This window comes from Cheilinus undulatus, linkage group 2 (genome assembly GCF_018320785.1).
Source record: "Cheilinus undulatus linkage group 2, ASM1832078v1, whole genome shotgun sequence".
Lineage (NCBI taxonomy): Eukaryota > Metazoa > Chordata > Actinopteri > Labriformes > Labridae > Cheilinus > Cheilinus undulatus.
The window spans coordinates 46,978,958-47,005,715 of NC_054866.1; the positions used below are offsets into that span (position 1 = coordinate 46,978,958).

Consider the following 26,758-nt stretch of genomic DNA (forward strand, 5'->3'; position numbering starts at 1 on the left):
TAAATGATATTTATGCTATGGAAAGAATTAATTTTTGTTAATGTCTGCAAAAAGATGTCAGACCCTTTCAGACAGATTTTGTGGAGGTGACCATCTAAGGAATTTATGTAATCTTAGCTAATTACAATGTTGTAGTTTTGTTTTAGTTTTCCGCCTCTCGAGATTATTTATGGTGTATCTTTGGTGGATTTAATGTGCACACTTTACCTCTAACATGTTGCACTTCGTTCCTTATACTTAAACAAGAAAAAGAAAAGACTGAATTGCAGAGGAAACTCGGTTACTCTTACATGTATATGATGTGTCCTGATGTCTTCCTTTCAGAACTGAAAAATAAAGAATTTAAAAAAAGAAAAAAGAAGAGACTGTTGTTTTTTTAAGCAAAAAAGTTAACATTTTGAGATAAGAAAGTTGTTTATTTACAAGAAAAAAAGAGTTTAAAAAGTAGGAAATTTACAAGAAAAAACTTGCAATTTCAGGGTTTATAAAGTCTTCATTTTTGACAATAGAAACTCAAAGTCAAATTTTAAAAATCTTACATTTACAACAGTGTTAGGCCAAAAATTTACAAGAAACCAAACTGAAAATACTGGCTGAATTTTTGACTTTATAATGGCTCACTTACATTCACAACTTTTAAAGTAAAAAATGTTTACTTTTTTCATGTAAATTAATGACTTTTTAAACTTGAGAATTTAGAGGTTTTTCTTAAAATTAGTGTCCCTAATAAACTGGTAATAGTTGATAGTTTAGACATTGATTTTTGTCAATAGCAAGTATATGTGGCCCTGTTATGTTTGGATTTTCTCAGTGAAATCAATTTAAATTGATCTGAATTTTTCCAAGTGGGTCCTGGGGGTCTTGGCTTTTCTCAGGCAAGAGAAGGGGGGACCCTAAGGACAATGGTTGGGAACCACTGAAACAATCTGTTGAAAAAAATAACAAAGTTTACAGTCATACAAAAGAAATGCTGTTGAACTTGACCTCATGTGTGTCAACATGTCTCGAGTCTGACCCTGACTGTCCTCCCCCCTCTCTCCAGCCCCAGGTTGAGGCACATACTGTTAGACTCCGTGAGGAATCCTTAGTGCCCTACATGCCTAAAACGTATGCACATGACTCTGCTGCAGAAGATTTGAGAGTCTAAGTTCATGCTATTTGCATGCATAGTGCAGAGATTGGGTTGTGCAATAAATATCCTCTTGCAACATTCTTCCCGCTCATATTTAACAATAATCTGCACACTCAGAGTTGATATTAAAGCAGGCTATAGGTGAATCAGGGCACTCACAGCTCTTCAGAGACTATCAGTTACCCTGCAAAGCTTTGAAACACATGACTTATTTGTGATAATCAAAGTCTGTAAACCTCATAGGCTTATTTTGCATCAGAGTGGCTTCGTTTATAAACAGTTTCATCACTTTTGCTGGCCCAGAAATACTGGAACACAAGCACGCTGCTGCGGATCTTAAATGACTCATGGCATCTGTGCACCCAAAAGATCACTAAGCTGCCCCATAAGTGTCTGCGTGAGCTTTTCTCTTTATTAATCACGTTTAAACCTGTGAAATATTAAGATTGCAATCATACAGTATCACATTCTGACTGAACACAATGATTTAAAAATGAGCAACAATAAAACATAAGAACAGAGGGAGCTGACAAACATCTGTTACATTCTTAAAGGTCCCACATTGGAACTCTGAAGTCATTTTATCAGGGAAACTTTGCTTCAAACAGCTGCCTGCTGCTGGAACCAGAGCTAATGTGAGCATTGGGACTGAACCAAAAACCCTTTAAACCTCTCTCACATCATATTCAGCATATTTAGCTCTTGTTTAAGCTTTAAATAACACTCTTGATTTTAGTGCCCTGTTCTCACTGCTGTTTTACCTTGAACCCGTTAGCCCAGACCACCTTTATCTCCCCTGTCAACCAGCCGCCCAGCTGTCCTGGCATCCTCTGATCTCTTCACTGCCCCATCTGGCCCACAGCGATACATCTGCCCTGCTGAATATTCAAGGGCTGTCAGTGGCATTAACCATTACTGTTGTGGTCAGAACAGGACAGGGGGTGTGGGAGGGGGCAGACTGTGTGGTCCCACATCAGTTAATGGACACTCTTTTCACACATTTCATTTTCAAAATTACCTGAGCCAAGGGTGACCATATGTCCCAATTTGACCGGGACTGTCCCGTTTTCAAGCTCCATGTCCTGACTCCTAATGGACTGGAGAAAATGTTGGACGCAGGCAGAGGGACGTCAGACATTTTGTTGCTGGAGGAGGCTTTTAAGGCCAATCTGAGGTGGTTGTTAAATTGAATACAGCATCTCAAACTAATTCAGATCAACCAAGAAACAGACAAAAAAGTGGAGTTTAGGCCAGTCTAAAGCCTCCTGACAAACAGCTACATTATCCCAGCCCACAGTTAAGACAGCCATGCATGAATCAATATCCTTGTATCACTGGTGGACTCAGAGGGGGACTCAGAGGAAGCGATTGCCCCTTGAAAAAGCTGAGCAAAAGTGCCTTTTTGGATGCCCCTGTGGTACAAAAATCATGATACAGCGCCCTCTAAGTCACCCTTATACTGGAAAAACATTAGTAATCAGACCCTTTGTAAAAACACTTGGAATTAAGCTCAGGTTCTTCTTTCTCTGAATCTTTGCTGAGATGGTTCTTCACCTCGATTGGAGTCCTCCTGTGGTAGATTAACTTGGTTAGACATGATTTAGAAAGGCATACACCTCTCTGTGGAAGGCCTCACAGCTGACAATGATAGGTCAAAGGTACTGCCTGCAGAGCTCAGTGAACCTTTAGTTAAAGTTTTACACTGATTTATCTGTACAAATGAAGTCAACCTAAGTGTGTGTTCATTGCTTAGCTAGCCCAGTTAAACTCTGATATACTGACAGAACAAACTGTAACAGCAGGAAGGAGAGCTGCCATGCCCAAAAGGAAGTCAGTGTTTACCAAAGAGCTCCAGGAGAGGTACAGCTTCCTTCAAACAGGACCAGACGATGAATAAACGTGCACATTTAATGTTCTTAATGTCTTCAAACTCGGGCAGTGTGCAGAACATCACTGAACAGCCACACCACCAAATATAGATAATGGCAACAAGTGCAAATGAATAACTGCTAATGAAGAACCATATTTTATTTAACCTGGTATTATGTGTTTATTGACAAAGCAAATCAGACAGAAATTCAGTCCTTATTATTGGGTCATTTCAGATTTTTCCTCTGCTGAGGTTTCTGCTGTGTTGAAAGGTGCACTGATGAATAATCCAGCGGTACCATGAGCTCATACATGTTGGTTTGTGGTGAAATGAAAGTGTCCTCAGTGTGAGGTTTAAAAATGTGGTCAGTCTACCTCAGCATAACAAACAGCAAGAGCTGCTGTCGTCTGTTTGATCCGTCGAAGCGTACAGTCTCTAAAAGCAGACAAACCCTGCAGGGGAGACAAAGAAAACCTCACAGGGCTTCTGAAAACCTTCATCTGAAAAAGGAAGCTTCAATGATCTGTTGGTTTGGATGTGTTGTTGTCTGCAGAGTTTTGATGATTTGTTTTGGCAGCAGCTTCAACAACTATCAGCAGGCTCCCGGATCAGAAGTGTTGGAATCAAACAGCAGGAGCTCCATGTTGAGAGCGATTCAGATGCTGTTAACTTTGATCCGCTTCATATCCAGTATTATAGAGCTTGTCAGAGCTCATTGTTTTAACTATCTCGTGCCTCTGTGGTAAATTGGGTATTGAACTGTGTGATTTGAAGCGTGCTGGGGTTGAATTAGAACAACAGAGATATAAACATTATCCATGATATTCTTTGAGCCAATTAAGAGGGTTTAATGACAGAGTTTATACAAAAACTGCAGAGAGAGAAAGCACAGGAACATTCTCCAACCCCACAGGCTCAGTGATGCCTTTACTGTACACCTGTTTAATTCAGGAAAGCTCATTTTCATGTCCTTCTTTCCTGCAGCTCTGCTCAGGGGCATATCAGCTGGACTTGAGGACAGAAACATCATTTGTCATTCACTTTGCATCTCCTCTCACTCCAATCCAATAAAGGCCTACAAACAAGTCTGTGTTCCTGTTGTCTGAATCATTTCTATGGCACTGGAGGGTGTTGTGAATAAACAGCAGAGTTGGACTAAAATGTTCAGATCGAGGAAAAGAGAGAAAGAGGTTGATTTTCTGTTACAGCCTGGATGGAGCTGGTCACAATGCAGCAGTACAGGCAGTTTTATTCTGAGGGAAAGATAGGTCAGTTTCTTGGAGTCTAGGGCTTAAAGTGGCCTTAAGATCTAATAATTATGAGGTGTATGTTTTTATTTACTTCCTAACAAGCAAATTATAGTTGGATAAATCCCTTTAGACATCCTGAAACAATGAATTGGTGGAAAACTGTGTGGCAAACTGGAGTAAAAACTACAGTGAGTAAATGTGACTTATACGCGGCAGAAGAATGTTCCACCTGGCCAAGAGTCATGACAGGATACTTTATGGACAAAAGTATTTGGCCACACCTGTTTATTAATGAATTCAGGTGTTTCAATCAGACCTGTTGTCACATGTTTATAAAATCAAGCACCTAACCATCAGTCTCCATTTGCAAATGTTTGTGATCCTAAATGGGTCGTTCTGAAGGGCTCAGTGACTCAAGCACAGTACTGTGATGAATGCTGCCTTTGCAATAAGACAGTTTGTGAAATTTCATCCCTTCTCGAATTTCCACAGTCAACTGTGAGTGATATTATTAGAAAGTGGAAGCATTTAGGAACAACAGCAACTCAGCCATGAAGTAGAAGACCATGTAAAATCACAGAGCAAGGTCAATGACTGTTAAGGCTCAATCTGGGTTTGGTGGTTACTCTGACAAATGTACCTGCCTGACTATATAGTGAGGTTTGATGGGGGAGGGATAATGGTATGGGGTTGTTTTTGAGGGTTTGGGCAAGGCCCTTATCTTAAATTAAGGGCAATCTTAATGTTTCAGCATTGGACAATGCTATGCCTCCAACTTTGTGGCAACAGTTTAAGAAAGAACCATTTCTATTCCAACATGACTGTGCTCCAGTGCACAAAGCAAGGACTACAAAGACATGGTTTGATGAGTTTGGTGTGGAAGAACTTGACTGGCCTACACAGATCTCTAACCTCAACCTCACTGAGCACCTTTGGGATGAACTGGAATGGCAATTGCAAGCTAGGCCTTCTGTAACATCATTTCCTGACCTCATGAATGCATGGGCACAGATTTCTTTAGAACACTCCAAAATCTCATTAAGATCCTTCCAAGAGGAGTGGAGGCTGTAACGGCTGCAAAACGAGGCCCAGCTCCATGTTAAAGTACACGTGTTTGAATACAATGTCATGATGGTCCTTAATGACTGAATACTTTTGTCCATATAGTGTATTTAGCTGTGGAAGGTTTGAGCTATGATGCGCCATTAACAGCTGTGCCACTGCCTGATTTTCTCATTTTAATGTGCAAGTTAATATTTTAGTCTCACTAAAAATCTTAAGGCTTAAAGCGCTCACCTAATTTCACAGCGTGCTCCATTTGCCCCCACCCACACACACACACACACACACAAAAAGCAACAAAAAGAAATGGAGCAAAAATAAAAATGTCACAGGCAAAATAAAGACAGTACTATTGCACTTCGAGTTTATGCTTTTCAAAGTAAAGGCCCAGTGTGTCATTTCCGTTGAACTCATCTTGTTGGTGTAAAATGCTCTTAATCTTGGTTTTCCTGGCTCTGTTATACCATGAATCCAGTCTCTTAAAAGGACTTTTTTTAATTTAATAAATGAATATAAACACTACAAACAGACAGCAAACACCCCTATTCTCAAATATGCGTAAGAGGAGAGGGGCAGGTACTGTTGGGTATTTATATCTCAGATTTAGGTATGCTCTGTTGGACTGTCCTAAAGGCTTTGTTACCTGAAAAGGGATGTTTCAAAATATTTGTTAACTCACAATGACTGCTTTTAACTAGATGGGCAAGAGACCCCATAGATATTGGTCTTTTCCTGCAGGCTTCGAATGACTGGAACCACATCTGCACACCAGATAATTTGATGTCTGAAGACTGAGTTGGAATTTGAGCATCTAAAAACTAACAATTCTTCTGACAGATGTTGTAAAGAAATGTGTCTGAGTTTGTAGCTCTCCTTAATCGGCCCATATTTTTAATATCATTTCAGGTGATGGACAGGTTGATTTCAACGAGTTCATGACTATCCTCGGACCCAAACTGCTGTCGTCTGAAACCAGAGAAGGATTCCTGGGCAGCACAATAGATACCATCTTCTGGCAGGTAAAAGTCATCTGTTGTTTAACTTGGCTGTATCTGGCTTGAACTTTAAGAAACAGTCAGGTACTGTATTTAACATGGGAATCATAGTAATTATTTACATTCTTTAACTCTGGACTTATTTAAGCGTCAATGTAAGTTTTGACAAAAATCGTATGACAGCTGTTATACTCAGGAGTGGTTGAAGTAGGCGGACCTGTTAGCTGTACCATAAATGCTTGCTCAGCAAACAAACTCATCTGTGTCCTGCACCAGATGGACAGTTTCACTTAAAAAAAAATGACTCAACACGTTTTAAACACAATAAATTTACTGTGCATAAGTGACTGCATAGCAGTTGTTTAAATTTAATGTGATTTGCACTTATGCACTGAATGGATTGCGTAAATATTGCTTATAATGTGTTTTTATGGGTTTCCACTGGGACTGGTGCTTTGTGTAACATGAGCACCCTCTAGTGGCCCTCCTGCAGACTTGAGGAGCCCGTGTACTGTTTTCAGTCTGCACCAGGCCGCATGCTAAGATCTGCTGCAGAAACTTTAAAATAATCTGGTCATCATGGTGAAAGTTTTGTTTACATGTGACATGCTGCTGATCTGTTATTGGGTAATATAGGCTCACCGTGCTGTTACTCTTGACTTTTAAACTCTGCGGTGTAGCTTGTTGGCCACAGTTAGCAGAATTATACGTTTTTAGTATTTTGGAACTTACAACCACAAGAGTTATGAGAGACCTGACATGCTTCCATTGTTGTTGGAATAAATGGAATCCTGGTGCCAAAGTGAAAGTTTATGCCTGGCCCAGGATGCCCTCTTGTACAGACATCTGTCAGCTCTGACTGCTGATCATGATACATATTTCAGTAAGAAATGGCTGAGGCATTAATGCTGCTGAGCCATCAGATTGCACCTCTTTCCCCTTTTATGCTTTCAACCCTGAGCAGTCAAACTCCCCATAACAAACATGACAAATGTTGGTATGCTCCATTAAACCGCTCTAACATGAAGAAGCAGCAGGAACTTTATGATTAAAAGTGCTTTTACAGACATTGTGGCACAAACAATTTCACCATCTTCATAATGTTCAAGGTAACTAGTTCAGTGATGGGTCTATGACTGAAAAACTTTAGGCATCAGCCATTCTTCAGAAGAAATTTGTTCTTAAAACCCATTTAAACTTTCTTTGAGACGATCCTAACATTCACCTAAATTTTCAGATTTGTTCTTGGCTAAGAAAAAACTCTCAAATACTGTTAATTTTCCATTTCACCATACAGTGTTTTAACCTGACATTGTGGTATAAAGACACCTGTGTCTGAAAGATCCAGTCACTGGTTAATCAGTATTCCTGGCTACCATTACACCATGAAGACAAAAGAACACTCCAAACAACTCAGAGAACGGTTACTGAAAAGTTTAAGTCAGGGGATGGATGCAAAAAAATCCAAGATACCGAACGTCCCCCAGAGTTCAGTGAAGTCCATCATCAAGAAATGGAAGGAAGAATATGGCACATGTGTAAATCTGCCTAGATCAGGGTGTCCTCACAAACTGAGTGACCGTGCTAGAAGAGGACTAGTGAGAGAGGCCACTAAAACACATATGACCACTCTGAAAGAGTCACAAGCTGCAGCAGCTGAGATGGGAGAGACTCTGTGTACAACAGCTGTTAGCCAGGCTCTTCACCAGTCAAAGCTTAAAGGGAGAGAAGCTAAGAGAAAGCCAATGTTGAAGAAAACTCAGATTAAATCTGGACTAGAGTTTGCCTAAAGGCATGTGGGAGACTCCATGGTCAACTGAATGAAAGTTCTGGTCTGATGAGACCAAAATGGTGCTTTTTGGCCATCAGACAAGATGCCAAACACTGCGCATCACCACAAACACACCATCCCCACTGTGAAGCACGGTGGTGGCAGCATCATGGTGTTGGGATGCTTCTTGGCATCCGGTCCTGGATGGCTTGTAAAGGTAGAGGGTAAAATAAATGTGGCAAAATATAGGAAAATCCTGGAGGACAATCATATTCAGTCTGCTAGAGATCTACATCCTGGTATGCGTTCTGTGTTTGCACACAGCCCTGCAGTCTCATGCCCTTATATGGGCATATAGCGGGTGCTATTCTAAGCTGATCAGGAAAATCATGCATGAGCTTCAACCTTATAAATACATGGCATTCTGAAACATGTGAGGACAGTTCAGCAGTTTAAAAACATACCATGAACCTGACATTGGTTTCTCTTCTAAACTTTCTCATGAACAAATTTAAGAAAAATCTGAGGCTGACATGGGTGAACAGGGCCCATCAAGCATTTCTTTGTACATCCTTTTAGCCATGTAGATGTAACACAAATGGTTACAGAGACGTGCTTCATATTTTCCAGTCTCTTATTTTGTATCTGTTGGTGAGCCAAAGCCTTTCACAGCCAAGTCAGAGTAAGATTCAAATGTTGCTGAGATTGAGAATTTTATGCTAATTTTAGGTCCAGACTCAAGTATTCAGTCCAAAATTGACAAGAAGTGACGGTTTTCTTTCTTCCATTACTTGCACTGTTTCTTTGCTCTTCTGAAGGGCAGAGCAAAGACATGATTGATATCCAGCATCAGGTCTTATTGTGACTGATGATGGTTGTATATGACTCTGACAGATGTGTCTTTGGACAGCCTGAAGGGCTCTGAGAACCAGTGACAAAGAAACACAGAGACTGTGTCAGTGCCTTGGTGAACTGGAGTGACTTTGAGTGTTAGCGACACAGAGTGATGAATGTGCAGACAATAGAAAGAGCGAGAGAGCATGGATGGGAATGATGACAAATGGAGCAGGTGCGAGGGAAAGAACGGGACATTTGGCGCTGGTAGTAACACTTGGCGAGCCCGTCCTCTTGATGTAATCACACTCTGACCCGGGCTGTTTCTGTGGAGCAGGAGCTTGTGGTTTTCAGCGTGAGGACTCACGTCTTTGGAGGTAAGAGTGCAGTCTGGGCGAGCGTGCTGCCAGCCCTCCTTTGGCTGCTGGACTGACCTTGGTGAGTTCTAGGAGGCCTGAAAAGATTTTCTTTTCTACTCTTCAAAGTTGGTGGTTGTGGGCTGAAGTTTGTTCTCTCAACACTTCCCTGACCACATTTCTGGTCTGATGGATTCATGCCTCTGAGCTAGAATAAGTGAACACCTCATCTGATGTGTGGAGAATATTCAGAGGAGAAAAAATGTACCAGAGCACTGATTTATCATGATTACTTCTCCACGAACGGCTCACAAACCATCAGCTGCTCCAGGTATTAAGGTTTTCTATTCAGTTTGGTTTGTTAATGGAGCGTGACTGAGTGTGTGCATATTTTCATAGTCTTATCCTGCTTGATCTGTCTGACTGTTTAACTTAAGGGTGTTTTAAGGCTTCAGACTGGGGAGATACAAACAGAATTTTGGCTTTACATTCTCCTGTGTGCTTGTATCAGACAAGTTCAACAATGTTTTTCACACAAAAGGCTGCTTAAACATGGTGTGTGCTGCAGAACAGAACATGCCGTCTAATGTCTGTGACAATAGGAGAATGGAAATTGCGATTTCTGTGCAAATATACATGAGAAGAGAGAACAGGATCTGCTTAAAAGCCCACCCAACAGTTCAGCAGACACTGAATAAACCATCAACCTGGACAACTCATGCTGCTGCCTCATTCTGTCTCACTCATGAAAATTCAGACAAATGGATTTAACAGTGAACATAAGATGGATGCTTTCTAAAACAATCTCCCTGTGTGATGACTAACACAAAAGATCTGATCTCTTTTTTGTGTTTCAAACTTAAAGGAGTGACATTGATGTGCTGTACTGACTGAATTATATTTACCGAATGTAATGAGTCACAGAGATGAACCATCAGTAATTTACCAGCCTGTGTATATGATTTTATTTGCCTATAGTTTCAGTTTTAGGGTCTTATATATGCTGTAGAGTACTGCAGGGTATGCATAGGCATACGGAGTAGGACTGAATGGTTTGGAAAAAAAAATCTAATTGTGTATTTTCCAGTATTGTGAATGCAATTTACAACCCTAACGCCAAAAAAGTTAGGGCTCCGTGTAAAATGTAAAAAAAAGTATTTGCCCTCTTTCTGATTCCTGATTTTTTTGTATATTTATCACACTTAAATGTTTCAGATCCTCAAACTAATTTAATATCTCACAAAGAAAGCCCAAGTAAATACAAAATACAGTTTCTAAATGATGTTTTAATTTATTTTGGGGGGGGGGGGGGGGGGTCCAATCCCATCTGGTCCTGTGTGAACAGTAATTTAAGTCCAGACTTTGACTTGGCCACTCCAGAACCTTAATTCTGTGTTTTTTGGGCCATTCAGAGGTGGACTTGCTGGTATGTTTCTGGTCGTTGTCCTGCTGCATAACACAAGAGCGCTTGAGCTTGAGGGCATGAACTGATGTTAAGATGTTTGTCTTCAGGATTTTCTGGTAGACAACAGAATTCATGGTTCCATCAATCACAGCAAGTGGTCCAGGTCCTGAAGCATCAGCAACCCCAGACCATCACACTGCCACCGCCATGTTTGACTGTTGGTATGATGTTCTTTTTATCAAAGGCTGTTATTTTTACACCAGATGTAACCGCACACCTTCCAAAAAGTTAAACTTTTGTCTGGTCAGTCCACAGAATATTTCTCCTAAAGTCTTTTGGATCATTAAGATGTTTTTCAGCAAATGTGAGATGAGCCTTTGTGTTCTTTTTTTGTCAGCAGTGGTTTTGGAACTCTCCCATGGGTGCCATTTTTGCACAGTGTCTTTCTTATGGTTGAGTCATGAACTTTGACAACTGAGTCCAGTGAGGCCTGCAGTTCTTTGGATGTGGTTCTGGGTTCTTTTGTGACCTCCTGGATGAGTCAGTGTTGCACTCTTGGAGTAATTTTGGTTGGCTGACCACTCCTGGGAAGGTTCCCCACTGTTCCCAGTTTTCTCCATTTGTGGATAATGGCTCTGACTGTGGTTCGCTGAAGTCCCAAAGCCTTGGAAATGGCTTTGTTACCTTTTCCAGACTGATAGATTTCAATCACTTTGTTTCTCATTTGTTCTTGAATTTCTTTGGATCGTGGCATGATGCGTTTCTTTTTGAGATCTTGTGGCCTACTTCACTTTGTCTTACAGTTTCTATTTAAGTGATTTCTTGATTCAACAAATCTGACGGTAATCAGGCCGGGGTGTGGCCAGTGAAATTGAACTCAGCATTTCAAGAATTGTGGTTAATCACAGTTAACTCATGATTTAACAAAGGGGGGGGGGGGGGGGGGATTCCTTTTTCACATAGGGCCAGAAAGGTTTGGATTTTTTCACCTAAATAAACAAAATCATCAACTTCGGTTGTCTTTGTGAGATATTAAAATTGGTTTGATCATCCAAAACATTTAAGTGTGATAAATATGCAAAAAAAAAATCAGGAATCAGAAAGGGGGAAAATACTTTTTTCACGGCACTGTACAGTCCAAATCATTATACTATTCAGAGAATCTGTGTCCTGTGGACTAAAGAGGAGAGGGACCAGTGTCAACTTTCTCCAAGTTTCTCTGCCCTATTTTTCTTACTCACTTGATGTTTTGTAACAATCAGAAGACACCTTGTTAATCACTGTCAGCCACAGTTTGAATTCTAAGATCTTCCCTATACGCCCAGACACACTGCAAGATTGAAATAAAGGGTCAGGGGCTGTGCAGAGAGAGAGAAACCGAGAGAGAGACAGAGAGAGGGTGCGGAGTAAAGCAGGGAGAGTGATCAGCGGGGAACTTGTCAGTCCAGTTGTTGTTTTAGATCTGGGGCTTCATTCAAAATGTACAGGGCTCATGCCTGCACCCCCTGGAGCATGTGGCGTCCCTAGCGTTTGCCTATACTGCCTATTCCATGGGGCTGGCTTTGTTACCGTCCAGCTTGTTATGAGTGCACAGTTCAAAAGTCTGCATCTCTGATGATATGAGGTAGCATTAGCAAAAACAAGAGGGGATGCTACACAAAGGTAGCTGTCCTGACTTTTTTGAGATGTGTTGCTGCATCAAATTCAAATTGAGCTAATACTTTTATTAAATGGTAAAATGTCTTATTTTGAACATCTGACATGTTGCTTTTGTTCTATTGTGAAGAATGGGGAATGGAGCATGTGTTTTGTCACATACCAGATGTGCCAGATTGTGACAAGTAAAATGCTGAGTGGCTAGTAACTTTAGAAAGCCAGTAGCCACTGTGACTGTTGATTGGAAAAGTTCATATCAAGCTGTGAATATTTAATGTTTGAAATTATTTTATATAAACAGAAATGGCAGTGACCTGGATGTGATTCCTGCAGGACTCCGTTGGTCTGAAGAGGATCTACAATGAGCTTTAGTAGAGTATGCTGGAGTAGTTTTGAAGCAGCAGCAGAAGAAAAGTTACTTCTCAGAAACTTTTCCTCTTTGTTCAACTTGAGTTCTGAGCAATAATACTGAAATAACTTGCATAAGAAAAGTCTATATTAAGATTAAGACCCTTCTTCATACTTTGGCAAGCTTTATTACAGAACATCCATTAAACACGTCTCCTATGAATGATCTGTCTTTGGAGAATAAAATCCCAATCTGCTCCTCTTTTAGAATGACTCAGCCTCCCACGGTAGATTGTGAAACTGCAGAGATTCAAAGCAGGTCGTAATTGTTGTTTTAAATCAGTTTAAGATGTGCATTAGCTCTAATATTCATCAAAGAAAGCTGAGCTAACACTAAGGAGTCATAAAAAATAATTTTGAAGCTATTTAATAAATCCTCAAACCTCCTTAGCTTCACTGTGATCAGCCGTCTCTACTGTGAAGTCAGCGTCAGTTTGAATTTGCAGCTTTTTCAATAAAACATGAATCGCGACGAGCACACAACAACAAGGCGACGCTGAAAGCATTTAGCCAGAAGGATTTTTGTGTAACCCTGATTAAAAATCCAGTTATCAAAGCGTTTGACAGGGTTTCACTGATTCCATTCTCCTCCATCTGGCTTTTCCTGGGGTTTTACGATTAAGTATTTATTTGTCCCACCAAGGTTGTCATATTTTGTCTCTGTCAGAGCAGATCAGGAGTGACATGCATCAGACTGGAGCTAGCTGGTAGGATCCTTGTTTTGTGTCTCCTTTAGCTTGTGTTTTCTAATGTCAGGCTCAAAGTGTCACATCCTCACCAGCTGGAGTGACAGGGTGATGATTCAGTCGCTGTCACACGCTCACCTTCCTACTCGGTCCTATCTGCTCTTGAACGCTGTGTTAATGGGCCTAATTATCCCGTCTGGATTATTATGAGAGCGTAATCGAACAAGTGCAAGCTTTTTATTTTCCTCTGTGTTGCTATTAGCAGCATAATTAGCATTAAGAAGGCTTCATAAATATTAAACACACTACTGAACCCTCATAAGCAAATGTAATAATCACCTCTAGAATCCACTTGTACTATAAATATTACACATATTTGCTGTAAAAACATTATCCATACACCTTTATTGCTCTGTTACTGGAGATAGGAAGGCTCTCTTGGTAAGATGGAGGCTCCGGTGTGATTTTAATTACAGGTCAAAGCTTCTCCAGTTGTACTAATTAATCCCTGAGCAGGATTATGACTCAACCCTCTGTTGGTGATTCATCTGAAATGACCGGAGCACAGCGAGGTACACTCAGCTCTGAATGAGAGCAGAGGAAGAACAGTCATTACAAGTACAATATGTCGAATGTCTTTACTGAAACATCTACGTTAATTATAAAAGGATAGAAATCCTTCATTTTTATAGTTTTAACAGGATGTGTCTTATACTTTCCCCTCCAAAAGTATTGGAACAGTGTGGCCAGTTCCTTTATTTTTGGGTTTGACACAAAAAGATGAATATGAGACAAGAGATCAACATTTCAGCTTTTACTTCCAGGTGTTTACATCTGGATCTGAAACACAGCTTAGAAGATAGCATCATTTATAACAGAACACCAAATGTTTAAGTGAGCAGAAGTATTGAAACAGAAAAGATAACTGCATCACCAAACTTTTGCGTTCTTCTTTTGTGATGCTGCTCCAGGCTTTTAACTGCAGCCTCCTCCAGCTGTTGTTTGTTAAGGGGCTACTCCCTTCAGTCTTCAGTCTCCTCTTTAGCAGGTAAAATGCATGCTTGATAGCGCTGACCATCAAATGGAAGTCAGTGGTTCCCTAAGTGGGGTTCAGGACCCCCTTGAGGGTCACAAAACGCCACGAGATGCCTTCCAAAAGGAATATTTAAAATGGATTTGAATTGTAAACTTTACCCATTTTTGTTGAAATATATGCAAGAAATTAGTTACATTTGAAATAAATCATGGCCATTTGGTGAGATTTAGGCTGAAATCAAAGTTATGATAACTTATAAATAAAGTTATTAAATAAAGTTCAAACAAAAAAATGTCAATCTGCATATGAATTTTCTTGAATGTGTAAAGCTGAATTCAACTATTCCTCAGTCACCAGGCTGAAAGTTAAGGAGCCCCTTTTTTCAGTTATTCCAAAAATGTTTTTTTTTTTTTTTTTAATGATTAGCTCAATGTTTGATCAGTTTTGCAAAAATCCAACCCTCTTAACCATTATTAGCAAAATAGGATGCATGCCAAACTCCATTTTTGATTAAAGCAGCAGATTTCTTTGTAAATTTAACAGTTCGGGGGACTTGAGAGTTTATTTTTCTCTGCCTGAGAATTAAAACAAAATATTTTTTTCCTTCATGTGTTTTTCACCAATGAGAAAGCAGCATATTCACAGCAGCCCCAGAAATATGTGGCTTAAATATCTCGATCGCCCCCTAGTGGCTTTCTGCAGGATATAGATTTAACTGTGTGAATAGGGACTGAGTTCACTTCTAAAGACTGAAAAATAAGATATATTTAAAAGAAAATACAATTATTTAGACTGAAATGTTTCTTTTATTTAGTTGTTTTAACACATTTGCCCTCACACTGTCTGCATAGACATAAGCTAGCCCTTGTACAAATGTAGTTGATGACCCTTGCTCTGTAGGGTTTAAGTTTTGAGGCAGACTTGGCCATTCTAAAACCCTCCACTTCTTGCCCCTGATGAACTCCTTTGTTGTTCTGAGTCATTATCTTGCTTCATGATGAAGGATCTCCTTGTCAGTTTGGTTTCATCTTTCTTTAAATTGGCAGACAGAATGTTTCTGTAGACTTCTGAGTTCATTTTACTGCTACCATCATGTGTTACATCATCAATGAAGATTAATGAGCCCAAGCCATGGCATCACCTCCACTATGTCTCACAGATGAGGCCATGTTATGTGCTGTTAACAATTATGCCAATCGTTCAAAATGCAAGAAAAAACATATGAAGAGGGAAAAAAGCCATCCGAACGTACATAGTTCTATGTGAAAAAGTAATTCCTCCCATGTTAAATCATGAAATAATTGTGATTAACCACATTTTCTGGAAAGCTGAGCTCAGTTTCATTAGCCACATCCAGACCTGAGTACTGTAAGACCTGTTCAATCAAGAAATCCCTTAAATAGAACCTGTCTGACAAAGTGATAGGCTAAAGATCTAGAACAGTAACACATCATGGCACCGTCTAAAGAAACTCAAGGACCAAAGTTTTTGACAGCAATCAGTCTGGAAAGGGTTGCAAAGCCGTTTGTAAGGCTTTTAGACTCCAGCAAACCATAGTGAGAGCCATTATCCACAAACGGAGAAAACTTGGAACAGTGGCAAACCTTCCCAGGAGTGGCCGGCCTACCAAAATGACTCAAAGAGCACATTTACAACTCATCCAAGAGGTTCCAAAAGAACCCAGAACAACATCTGAAGACCTGCAGGCCTCACTGGACTCAGTTAAAGTCAGTGTTCATGATTTAACCAAGAGATGGGGCAAAAAGAGTTCCAAGACCAAAACCACTTCTGACCAAAAAGAACACAAAGGCTCGTCTCACATTTGGCAGAAAGACATCTTGATGATCCCCAAGACTTTTGGGAAAATATTCTGACGAGACAAAAGTTTAACTTTTTGGAAGGTGAGACATCTGGAGTAAAATTCACACATTTCATAAAAGATCATACCTACAGTCAAACATGGTGGTGGCAGTGTGATGGTCTGGACCACTCAATGTCATTGATGGAGCCATGAATTCTGCTATTTCTGTCTTTCTATCTTTGTCTAATATCAAAATTAATTTTCTGATATGAACATTTAAGTATGAAATTATGCAGTGTTACTACCAGCAGCACGCAGAGCTTCTTCAACCTACCTAACAGCTCATGCTCTCTCTGTCACACTGCTTCACTCAGGGACCCACTCACAGACAAACAGACACAAGCGTCTGTTACATAGCCAGTTAAATAAACCCTTATAGGAACTTTAACATGGACTAATATTTCCAGTTCCTGTCTACATAACATATACTTTAGATAATGCCTTATATACTTTAGCTTAGCTAGCATGCACATCCAGTTGTTTCACACGTAGAGAATTAGGATGTTTTTAAAGGATCCAAACAGTTTCATCAGAGCCAGATATGCTGTCCTGTTTTTGCTGCATAGATCTTTGTCAGGATGTTGTTCTCAGTAGAAATGAACACAGCTTTGATCACCTAACCTCGAGCAGTGATGAGGAGTACAGAGTTTGCAACACCACAAATGACTCGCTGGCATTGCTTGAGTCAATGAAGCAGATTTTGGGTCGCTCCCTCTGGAGCTACAAAAGGCTTTTAACACCAGTTTTTCTTTTACAGTCGCTGCTTCTCCTCAAGACCTGAAAACAGACTTTGATGTGAAAAAGCTCCCTGACAAATTAAAAGTGAATCTGAGCACCTCAAATACCCATTGTTCACAATAAACTCTTTTGATTTGCTGAATGAGACCTTTACTGTCAGACTTTATGAGTAGTAGAGATATGAGAAAATCAAAGCTGCCTGCATGTTTTTATCAGTCTGGAAATGTGTCTGATGTTCGCTGAGTGTGAGGTGACTTTATGTCTCCTGCCTCTGCTTTCATTCTCATATCTCTCCTCTACAGTTTGTCTGCTGAAACTAAAAAACTCTTGAAGTAGCAGCTTGTCTGCAGAAGCTCATTTGGGAAATAGTTTGAATTTCTATTATGAAAAAGTAAAAAGGAATATCAGTCAGGAATTACAGCATTAAGTGGCGTTACAAGAAAATCGGATGAAATATTCACTCATGACCACTTTATTAGGTATACCTGTCATTCTTGTCATCCTAGATATTTCATCAGCCAATCACATGGCAGCAACCATTATAAATGCAGACATGGTCAGGGTGATGTGATGAAGTCCAAACTATGCATCATTATGGGGAAGAAAGGGGATTTAAGTGACTTCGCTATGGCAGGCTGCTCTGAGTATTCAGATTCAGGATCGGGAATTAACTTTATCGCCTACCTGCCACTGTTACCAGTGCATTCAAATATCTACCAGTCACTCACATTTTTTTACCAGCTACTTTACCAGAATGATTTATGAGCGAGTGTTATTTTGTTATCACATCTGATTTATGGTATTTCCATGACTTTTTATTGTGACCCACTGTAGCTAGCTCCAGTTTGAGTGCCAGTTTTCTTTCCTCCATCCTTTGCTGTCATTAAATCCACATTTAAAAAGCCAAACTGTTCAAAAATGAAAAGCTGTTTGGGAGCAAAACTGATAGCTCTGCTGAGCTGAGACAAACGATCTGGATCTCTTAAAGGGGACATATTTTACCCTTTTAAGACAAGTTTATATTGGTCTCAGAGGTCCCCAAAACATGCCTGTGAAGTCTGTTGCTGAAAAAACACTCCAGTATTGGATTTTTGTAGGTCTAAAAGACCCCTCTGTTGTCCGTGTCTGTGTCCGTGGCTTTAAATGTTACTGTGCTGTCTGACTCCGCCCCTCCCAGGAACTGGATGTGACTTTCTTCCAAGTCGGGAGGGTCAACTGAACCTGGGGGTGGGGCTAACTCCCCACATGACATCATCAGGGGAAAATCAGAGAACGGCCTGTTTCAGATAACAGGCTGGGGGGGTTCTGATTCTTGGGGGGATTGAGGGACAAGTCCCTATAAAGTAATAAAAAAAACCTTCATTTTTGGTTTATCACCTGACGGGCCACTGTGTTCTGAACCACCAGGCCAAATTTCAGTCATGAAAAACATGTCTAAGTTTTTAAAATAAAGTTTAAAATAATTAAAAATTAGGCAGTAAAATCCTTAGGACCCCTAGGAAGTTGTTCACCTTTTGTCCTGGCTTGGTTTAATTTGGGCAGTGCATGGAAATGAGCCCTTGACATCTTGAAAGGGAATGGCCCCGCCCCTTTAATGTGGCAATGATATAAAGTCACAGAATCTCAGTACAGTCTGTAGTTAGCCGATGTCACTGACTTCACTGAAAGGTAGCGGCCGGCCATATGCTGTGATTTTGTTCACTGTGGGGTAAATACCAGCCACTTTAACCTACGGGTCATAGAAAATATCAGAACAGAGAGATTTGTGCCAGAAAACAATAAATTTAAGTCCCAACCTCTGTCTCTCTCCTCAGCCAGGTGGCTGAGCTCTGATCAGAAGCCTTTTTAGAATTTGAGAGGATCATATTTCTCATGAGGGGGCGTGGCTTCAGCTCATCCAACAGACACACCCACACCTTCCTAGAGCAGATTTTACTGCATCTTTTTTCATGATTTTGAAGCTTAATTTTCAAACTTAGAGATGCTTTCCATGACTGAAATTTGGCCTGGTGGTTCAAAACACAGTGGTCTGTCATACAACAAACATGAAATAAAGAGGGTTTTTTTTTTATCTCTTTACAGGGACTTTAAATTCTGGTACTCAGTTAATTTTTACCTACAATAGCATTTCTCTTTTCTGTAAATTTTCACCAGATTCTTTAATCTGCATTGGAAACTTGTCATTTCTGCTCCATTTAGCCTTATGCTCTTTATTGCCTCACTTCATTAATGTAATAATGCCTTATTGGCATTAGTAGTGGTAGTAGGAGCAGTTTAGTCCTGCAAGCATCAAGCATAAAGTTTAAAAAGTTTGTCTGAAAGGTCTCTCCTAATGCAAATAACATTTGAAATATTTAACTAGTGAGGCAGAATGTGAGCAATTATTTAAAAACAGCCTAATGCACCATAATGTGCTTTATGATGAAACTGGTTTGTCTCTAATTACTGAGCAAATGATCCTGTTTCTCTTCACGTCTCCACCTTCTCCCGGTGTCTGCGTGTGTGTGATCTTTAGAAAAGACTCCATTAGCCTTTCTCTCTGACATTTCAAGTCTAACCTTTGCATGTTTATTCATCTGCTGCATTATAATGTGTTACATAAACCTGAAAGTCTATATCTTGTACCTCTGCCTTAGATTAAAAATAGTTGAAATAGTTTAATGCTGCTGTTGAATTAGTCCAACCTTCATCCTTTTGTCTGAGCCAGCTCTCATGAAACCTACTCTGACTTACTCTATCTCAGCCTGTTCTGTGAGTCTTACCTATCAGCAGTTTAAAGAATGATATCTTTAATACGGCTTGTACTTTCCCCTCGTATGCAAGTCTGTGCTCATAACTTATTCATGAAGTTTAAAACATGTTGACAAATCCTGAAATATTAAACACAGCACAAACTCGACATTTCTTCATCAGAGCCTAAAAACTGAAAGCATGTTTGAGTTAGTTTTGGTTTCACGTGGAAGGGCATTTGTGTGTCGGTCTTGTTTGCTCCGTATGAGAGTTTGAAAATGAGCTTTTTTAATGTTCAGTAGAGACCTGAGAGTCTGCAGATGTATGAGGCTCACTGAGGCCGTTTTCCTCTCCTGGCTCAGTCTGGTTTAGTACTGACTGCTGGTTTTAGAACTTGGAAACTCTAAGTTTATGTCCATGCTGAAGAACTGGAGGGAGGCCGCTTTAAAAAGTTTGTGATCACCTCGAGGACTGTGGTCTGCTTGTTGTGATTAAAACTGTAGGAGCGTTCATTCTGCAGTTTTACAAGCCAAATCTGTGTCTGCCTGCAAATCAGGATATATATATTCCCAGATATCTGTGAAACAGTCACAGCAAACACATTGTTTTAGTATCAGAACTCAAGGTCTCTGTCTCTAACTCCCGTATCACTCTCTGATGTCCAACAACAAAGGCAAAGATTTATCACAGAAGAGAGGTTTGTGTCTAGGCTGATAGAGTCCCAACAGGATCACAATCCAAGGCAGCGGGAGCAGATTCTCTATTTTAGGATGAATTATCATTACTGGAGTTTTACAACCTGCAAGATGTTCTCCCTCATAAAGCTGCCGTGGTAGGACTTTGTTTTCCTGCTCCCAGAATCCTAGCATACTTTTTTACCTGACACACCACGTAGACTGTTTCATATTAACATGGACAGAGCGGGGTCTTTCAGAAAATGAAATAAAAGGTGATTTGATGAACACTCTGTCATTACAGGCCAATCAGAGCAACTAAAAATGAGGTAGCTGAGCAGCTCCTCAGCCATTAGATGCTACCATAGTTATGATCGGTGGAGCTTGTTGTTGGATCAAACTCATGCCGAGACCAGACGGGAGACGTGCAAAACCACCTTTTCTGCCAATAGATGCTTTCAGCATGTTTCTTTGTTCTTGTTTTGATAAAGAAAGGTGGCCCAGTTCTGATAAAACTGCTACTATACTATATTTGAAATTTGGCATATCTATACCCAGAGGATATTTCTCCATTGTGCATATAGAGTATGTCAGTATTTTAATCACTGTTTTTAATTAATTCTATTTTGATTGCTTAAAAATGACTATAATGTCACTAAAACTAAGAACATTTTATTCTGAAGACTAAGAATAAATTCAAAGAGCTGCCAAAATGAACTTAACCTAAAATTAATTGTTTTGTTTCAGCACTTATTAGAAAGATCATCAGGAAACACTTTATCATCATAGGACAAAAGGAAAATGCAGAAATAGACAAAGAAGGTGATAATGAAATCTATTACCATGTAAATTCTAGGGGTGTTCGGAAATATCAATACACTTAAACATCGCAATACCTCGTAGCCAGCTGATTTGCTCAAGGCATGCTATTGGCTAATTGCACTCATGCGGCCATACTTCAACTGTTGCTGCCTGGCTCTCTCTGCGAGCTGCTCTTGCAACCCTCCTCCACCCCAGCTCCTCCTTCATTCTGCCTCTGACTTCGTCAGTGTCATTCTTTTGTCACTGATGCCTGCTCTGCTCTGCTCTGGGTTCATTGCTTGTTCTATCCCTGCCTTATGCCTTCATTTTCAGCATAGGGAGAGCAGGAATGTGTGCTATTCCGGCCACATCGCCAAACAAATACTAGGTAAACACATGGCTAAATTTAGCGGAGTAAATAAGAGCTGTTTGGGAGCCAAAAAGCTGTCTCTTACTGAGTGGAGGCAAATAATCACTAAAAACAGCCAAGACTCCTTTTACAGGTGCAGACCCTCTCTAGTTCTCTAGAGACATTAATTAATCAAAGTTTGGCTGAGTATAAGAACATGCTGATTTTCATCCACCTTTCTGTGTGACTGTAAGTAAGCTTGGAGGAACCACTGAGTGATATTAATTGTTTGGGCGGTGACAGGGAGGTAGGACGGGTGTTGGTGCCCACCCATGAGCATCCTGTAGAGATCTCCACTCATGATATTCAGCATGAAATGAAATCTTTACTCTCCTGCCTCAGCCTCCCTGAGTCTCCGTGGCACAGCCTCAGCTGTTTTATTCTGCTCTTTGCCTCACATTTCTATAAACTAATGAGCTTCAAAGATAAATTAATGCATTTAAATCTTTGCTAAAATCAATGTTCCCAGCAGCCTGAGGATAAACAGCACTAAATAGATGGGCTGTAGATGTTTCTTCTTACTCTTATCTTTTTACCAACTCCTCAGTTTCTTGTAGATCTCTTCTGTGGTCTTTCCTGTACTCATCTTTAGAGGAAAACAATGAGTCTGATCCAGCATAAAGAGCAGGAAGTGTTAGAGTACTACGTTTTTTATGATAGTGCAGCTATTCCCAGAGACCTTAACTGGGCACCAAAGTGCACTGATTCCTTTGCTTTTGTTTTTTTATTTTTCCACAACAATTGGACCAATTAAAGGTGTTAGTAATCTGAGTTTACCTGCCAATCATGTTTCCTTCAGCCTAGAGAAATGAATGATTACAGGCCATGTACCTCTTTGACAGAACAGCATGAGTGCGGTTATTTTAGAGTTGTTAGTGCTGTAATCACTCTCAGCTTTTCTGACTCAACGCCCACTCTGAATAAGATGTCATTTTGTGGCACTCCAGAGGAATATTTATGGAAAATAAACTCCTTCATGGAACAACAGAGTAGAATTGTTAAGGTCTGACTTTCTGATGGATCAGGCAGTAATTTTAAAGCTTTTAGCACAGTCTGCAAACTTGAATTCCCTTGAAGATTTTTTCTGATTAGGCTTTTGCTATTTTGGGCTTTTAGAGCAAAGCAGAGACTGAACAACATCAACAGTGTGCCTTTGAAAAGAATTCACCCTATTAGATGTTTTACCCTTGTATTGATTTTATGAACCAATCATGGCTTTTGAGATTAAAGAAATACAAAATAAAATCTTGAATTTCAAGGTGAAAACAGATTTCTCCGAAGTAATGCCAATTAAATATAAATATAGGGTGTAGAATAAGTGACTGCTTAAATATTCACCCCTTCAAGTCGGTATTTAGCACATGCACCTTTGGCTGAAATTACAGCACTGAGTCTGTGTGGATAGGTCTCAATCAGTGTTGCACATTTTACCTCATTTTTCTTTCTCAGGTTGCACATGGATCGGGCTTGGACAGCCCTTTTCAAGTCCAGCCACAAATTCTCACTGGATTGAGGTCTGAGCTTTGATTCAGCCACTCAACTGAGTAAGAGTGAATTTTGCAACATTCATTTTAGTTGAATTAGTTTTAGTTGACGAAAACTCAAAACATTTTAGTCTTTACTTTTAGTCCAAGCATTTATTTTCTTGCTTAAATCTGGTACCAAATCATGATGGTGTGTTCTATACACTCTGCCAAACCTGGGGTCCCTGCTTTCTACAGCTGAGAGGCAGAAAAGCTACAGCTATGTTGTTTTTTGACAGAATTACCCACAGTAGAGAAATATCACGGATTTTGAATGTCCGACGAAAACTACATTACATTTTAGCCTCGTTTTATTCATCTTGATGAAAACTAAACTTAGCTGTCGGTTTTAGTCATCACAGATCTATTTTTGTTAGTCATAGTCTAGTTTTTGTCATGGAAAAAAGGCTGTGGACAAACATTTTTAGCCATAGTTTTAGTCGACGAAATTGATACTGCTGCTAAGAAGCATCCCCACACCATGATGCTGCCACCAGCGTGCTTCCCAGTGGGGACGGTGTGTTTGTGATGATGTGCAGTGTTTGCTGTTCACCAAACATAGCACCTTTTTTGACTGGCGAAAAGCACCATTTATGAGATGGTTGAGTGGCCCTTTGCTGCATGCCTCTCCCCACTTTCGTCCCTGTTTCTAAATCTATCCACAAGCCTCCTCTATCAAATAAAGGCATAAAATGTCCAAATATAACTCTTTTTAAAAAGCACCATTTAGGCCTGATTTGACTAAAGAACTTTCTTCCTCTTGCCCATGAAGTCTCCCACATGCCTTTTGGTGAACTCTAGTCCAGATTTAATCTAAGTTTTTGTCAGCAGTGGTCTCCTCTATGCCACTCTCCCATAAAGCTTTGACTGGTGAAGAACCTGGGCAACAGCTGTTATCCATCCCCTAACTTAAACTTTTCAATAACCTTTCCACAGAGTTGCTTGGAGTGTTCTTTTGTCTTCATGGTGTAATGGTAACCAGGAACACTGATTAACCAGTGACTGGACCTTCCACATACCTCAAAAAGTCTTTTTTTTTTTAAACATGATTAATTAATGAAATCAATTAACATCCAAGGGGATAAATACTGTCTAGAGGCACTGTACCTACTAAACAAAACAAACAAACAAACAAACAAACAAACAAACTGGCATTCCAACTGATTAAACTTATACCAGCATACATTTTAAAGTCATTATGTTCTCTTTACAGCTAAAATAACTATTTCCTACTTTGACATTTAAACCCAAAATGGGTCTTAAGGTTTGGTGGATGTGTTAACCTCGGGTAATTAAAATAATTTCCTCTGAAATGTCAGAGAAAAACACTGCTTATTTGAGCTAATGAGGAGAACAGGAGTCAAGGGTTGGCTGCTGATTCCTATGAGGGGAAATGTGTTTCAAAGTTAAGACTTTCAGAAGAAGGACAGAAGAAGGTGTGAGGATTTAATGAACAGGTTTTCTCACAATGGCTCCTTCATATAGACAAAACAAGTGATGCGTCTGTGCTTGGAATAAGTAGACCTCCAGCAGCTCTACTGCTCTGGCTACAGGGTTAGTATCATGTTTTACCCATTGTATGTAAACTTTTGGGTGATATAATGCTTTCATTAAGGTCAGAGCTGATCAGGCTGTAGACTGGCCTATGGTTCCACCACTCAACTCGATCCCTTTTCTCATTTCACTTCCTCGTTTCCGGGGCCAGCCTTTTAGTCACAGTAGTACCAACACATAGGACTGACAGTGGCATAGAAAAGCATTTAAGAGTCAGACAGCTTGTACGGTTGAGTTGGGGATGCTATTTCAGAGGAAAGAAAACAAAAGAGTGTCACTGAGGAAAATACAGTGGTGACACTGAGATTGATGTTATACTGCCACCAAAAAAGAGGGTACACTCCAGCACAATGACAATGTAAGAGGAGTCGTAATTTGCAGGCGATGCTTTGGCATCATTGCAGCACCACAAGGTGACACCACAAATCTCTATAACCACCGCAAATGTCACCACAAAATCCACTATGAGTTAGCCGTGAAGGACAAAGAGACCACGACACAAAATCTCAGCCCCTGGCAACACCTTTTTTGTGCATTTTCAATTTGCACGTTAAAAAACCCTGACTGGAAATGCTGCAGGTTGGAAAAGCAAGTGGATGGAAAAAAGGAACATGTGACTCTCTGCAGTGGAAACACATTAAGCCAATAAGTGCAGACATTTTTGGATTAGAATTATGATTTAAGCACCGGGGGCTGTTGCTCAAAACTATACAAGAGCACATTGGAAAAAATTAAATTAAAAACTCCCCATATCCATGATAAAATCCTCCTCCGTTAACTTTATCTCTTCACTACTTTGGTAACCTTGCGTGCCAGATTAACAGCCCATAGTCTGTGTTTGGGACAAACTTTGAGAATGATTTGGATGTTTTGACCATCCCATCCATTAAAGAGGAAAGTTTTCAGACGACTCTTAAAGGTAGAGAGTGTCTGCCTTCTGAAGGAGAGGGGCCTGACAACTGAAGGATCTACCCCCATACTACTTTCAGAGACTATGATACTACAAGCAGCTCTTCAAGATAGGATGGTGCCTGACCTTTAGGAGCTTTGTGAGAGAGAAGAAGAATTTTAAATTCTATTCTAGATTTTATAGGGAGCCAATGCAGAGAAGCTGAGACCAGAGTAGTATGATCTCTTTTCCTGATTCTGGTCATGAAACTTGATTTAATGTTGATTTAAATGGAAACCCCCCAGCTGTAATTACAAGACACTTCTTAAGTTCAAGTCCAGCATTTAAAGAAAAGGTAGCTGAAAGCCCTGGATAGCCTATTTGTAATTGAGGCCATTTTTGTTGAAAAGAAAATCGTGTGTGAGAATTAGGATCTTGATTATCGGGGATCTTGATTCACAAGACTGTTGCAGCCCTATCCCTCAATCAATACAACTGGAGTTAGTTCCATATTTTTAACCTGAAGCTAAGAGGATTTGTTTTTAAGCTTGTTGACAACAGTGAACTCTTCTTCTCTGCTCTCTCTTGACATTCAGACAGTGTCTGTTTGACTTCATTGAAGGTTTATACTAAAGATTTTCTCCCCAAATCGTATCCATTAATCTTCCTGTCTCCTGTTCTTTGTGCAGGGCATATAATGAGTCTGAAACAAGTATTCAGTATGAATAATACATGGACACAATGATTTTTCCAGAGTGAGGTGAGAGTGAGTTAATATTTGTGTTGGCTCCTCCAATGTTAGTCTGATATTGATGGTAATTAGGTGATTGTTCCTGTGCTCATGTTGAGGGGAAAAACAACAACAATAAAAAATGAGTTGATTTCATGCTGGTACAGTCCCAGCACTCTCAGTCGAGCTCATCTGTGTAGTTTTGTTGCCCATTATGGACCATGTTAAAGGTTAGATAGCTTATTATTGAAGATTTGAGTCCGTTCATGCAGGACATGCTGCCAGCCTGCTGATAAAGTCACTCTGTATGACTCTCTGACCAATCACAGCTCATTCTCACAAAGAGGCGGTCTACTGTAGCTAATGACACAGTTACACCTTGTATGAA

At 40.0% G+C, this 26,758-nt stretch overlaps 1 protein-coding gene across 2 annotated transcripts in view; it reads left to right on the forward strand.

Annotated features, from left to right (window-relative positions):
• caln1 (calneuron 1) overlaps window positions 1–26,758 on the forward strand; it is a 123,175-nt gene that overhangs the window by 49,389 nt on the left and 47,028 nt on the right. For both annotated transcript variants that reach the window (XR_005993170.1, XM_041810277.1), the window contains exon 4: window positions 6,221–6,333. Coding sequence is in view for 1 of the 2 variants with exons in the window: in XM_041810277.1 (XP_041666211.1) it covers window positions 6,221–6,333 (113 nt within the window). In the remaining variant the exon portion in view is untranslated. The remainder of the gene's footprint in view (window positions 1–6,220; window positions 6,334–26,758) is intronic.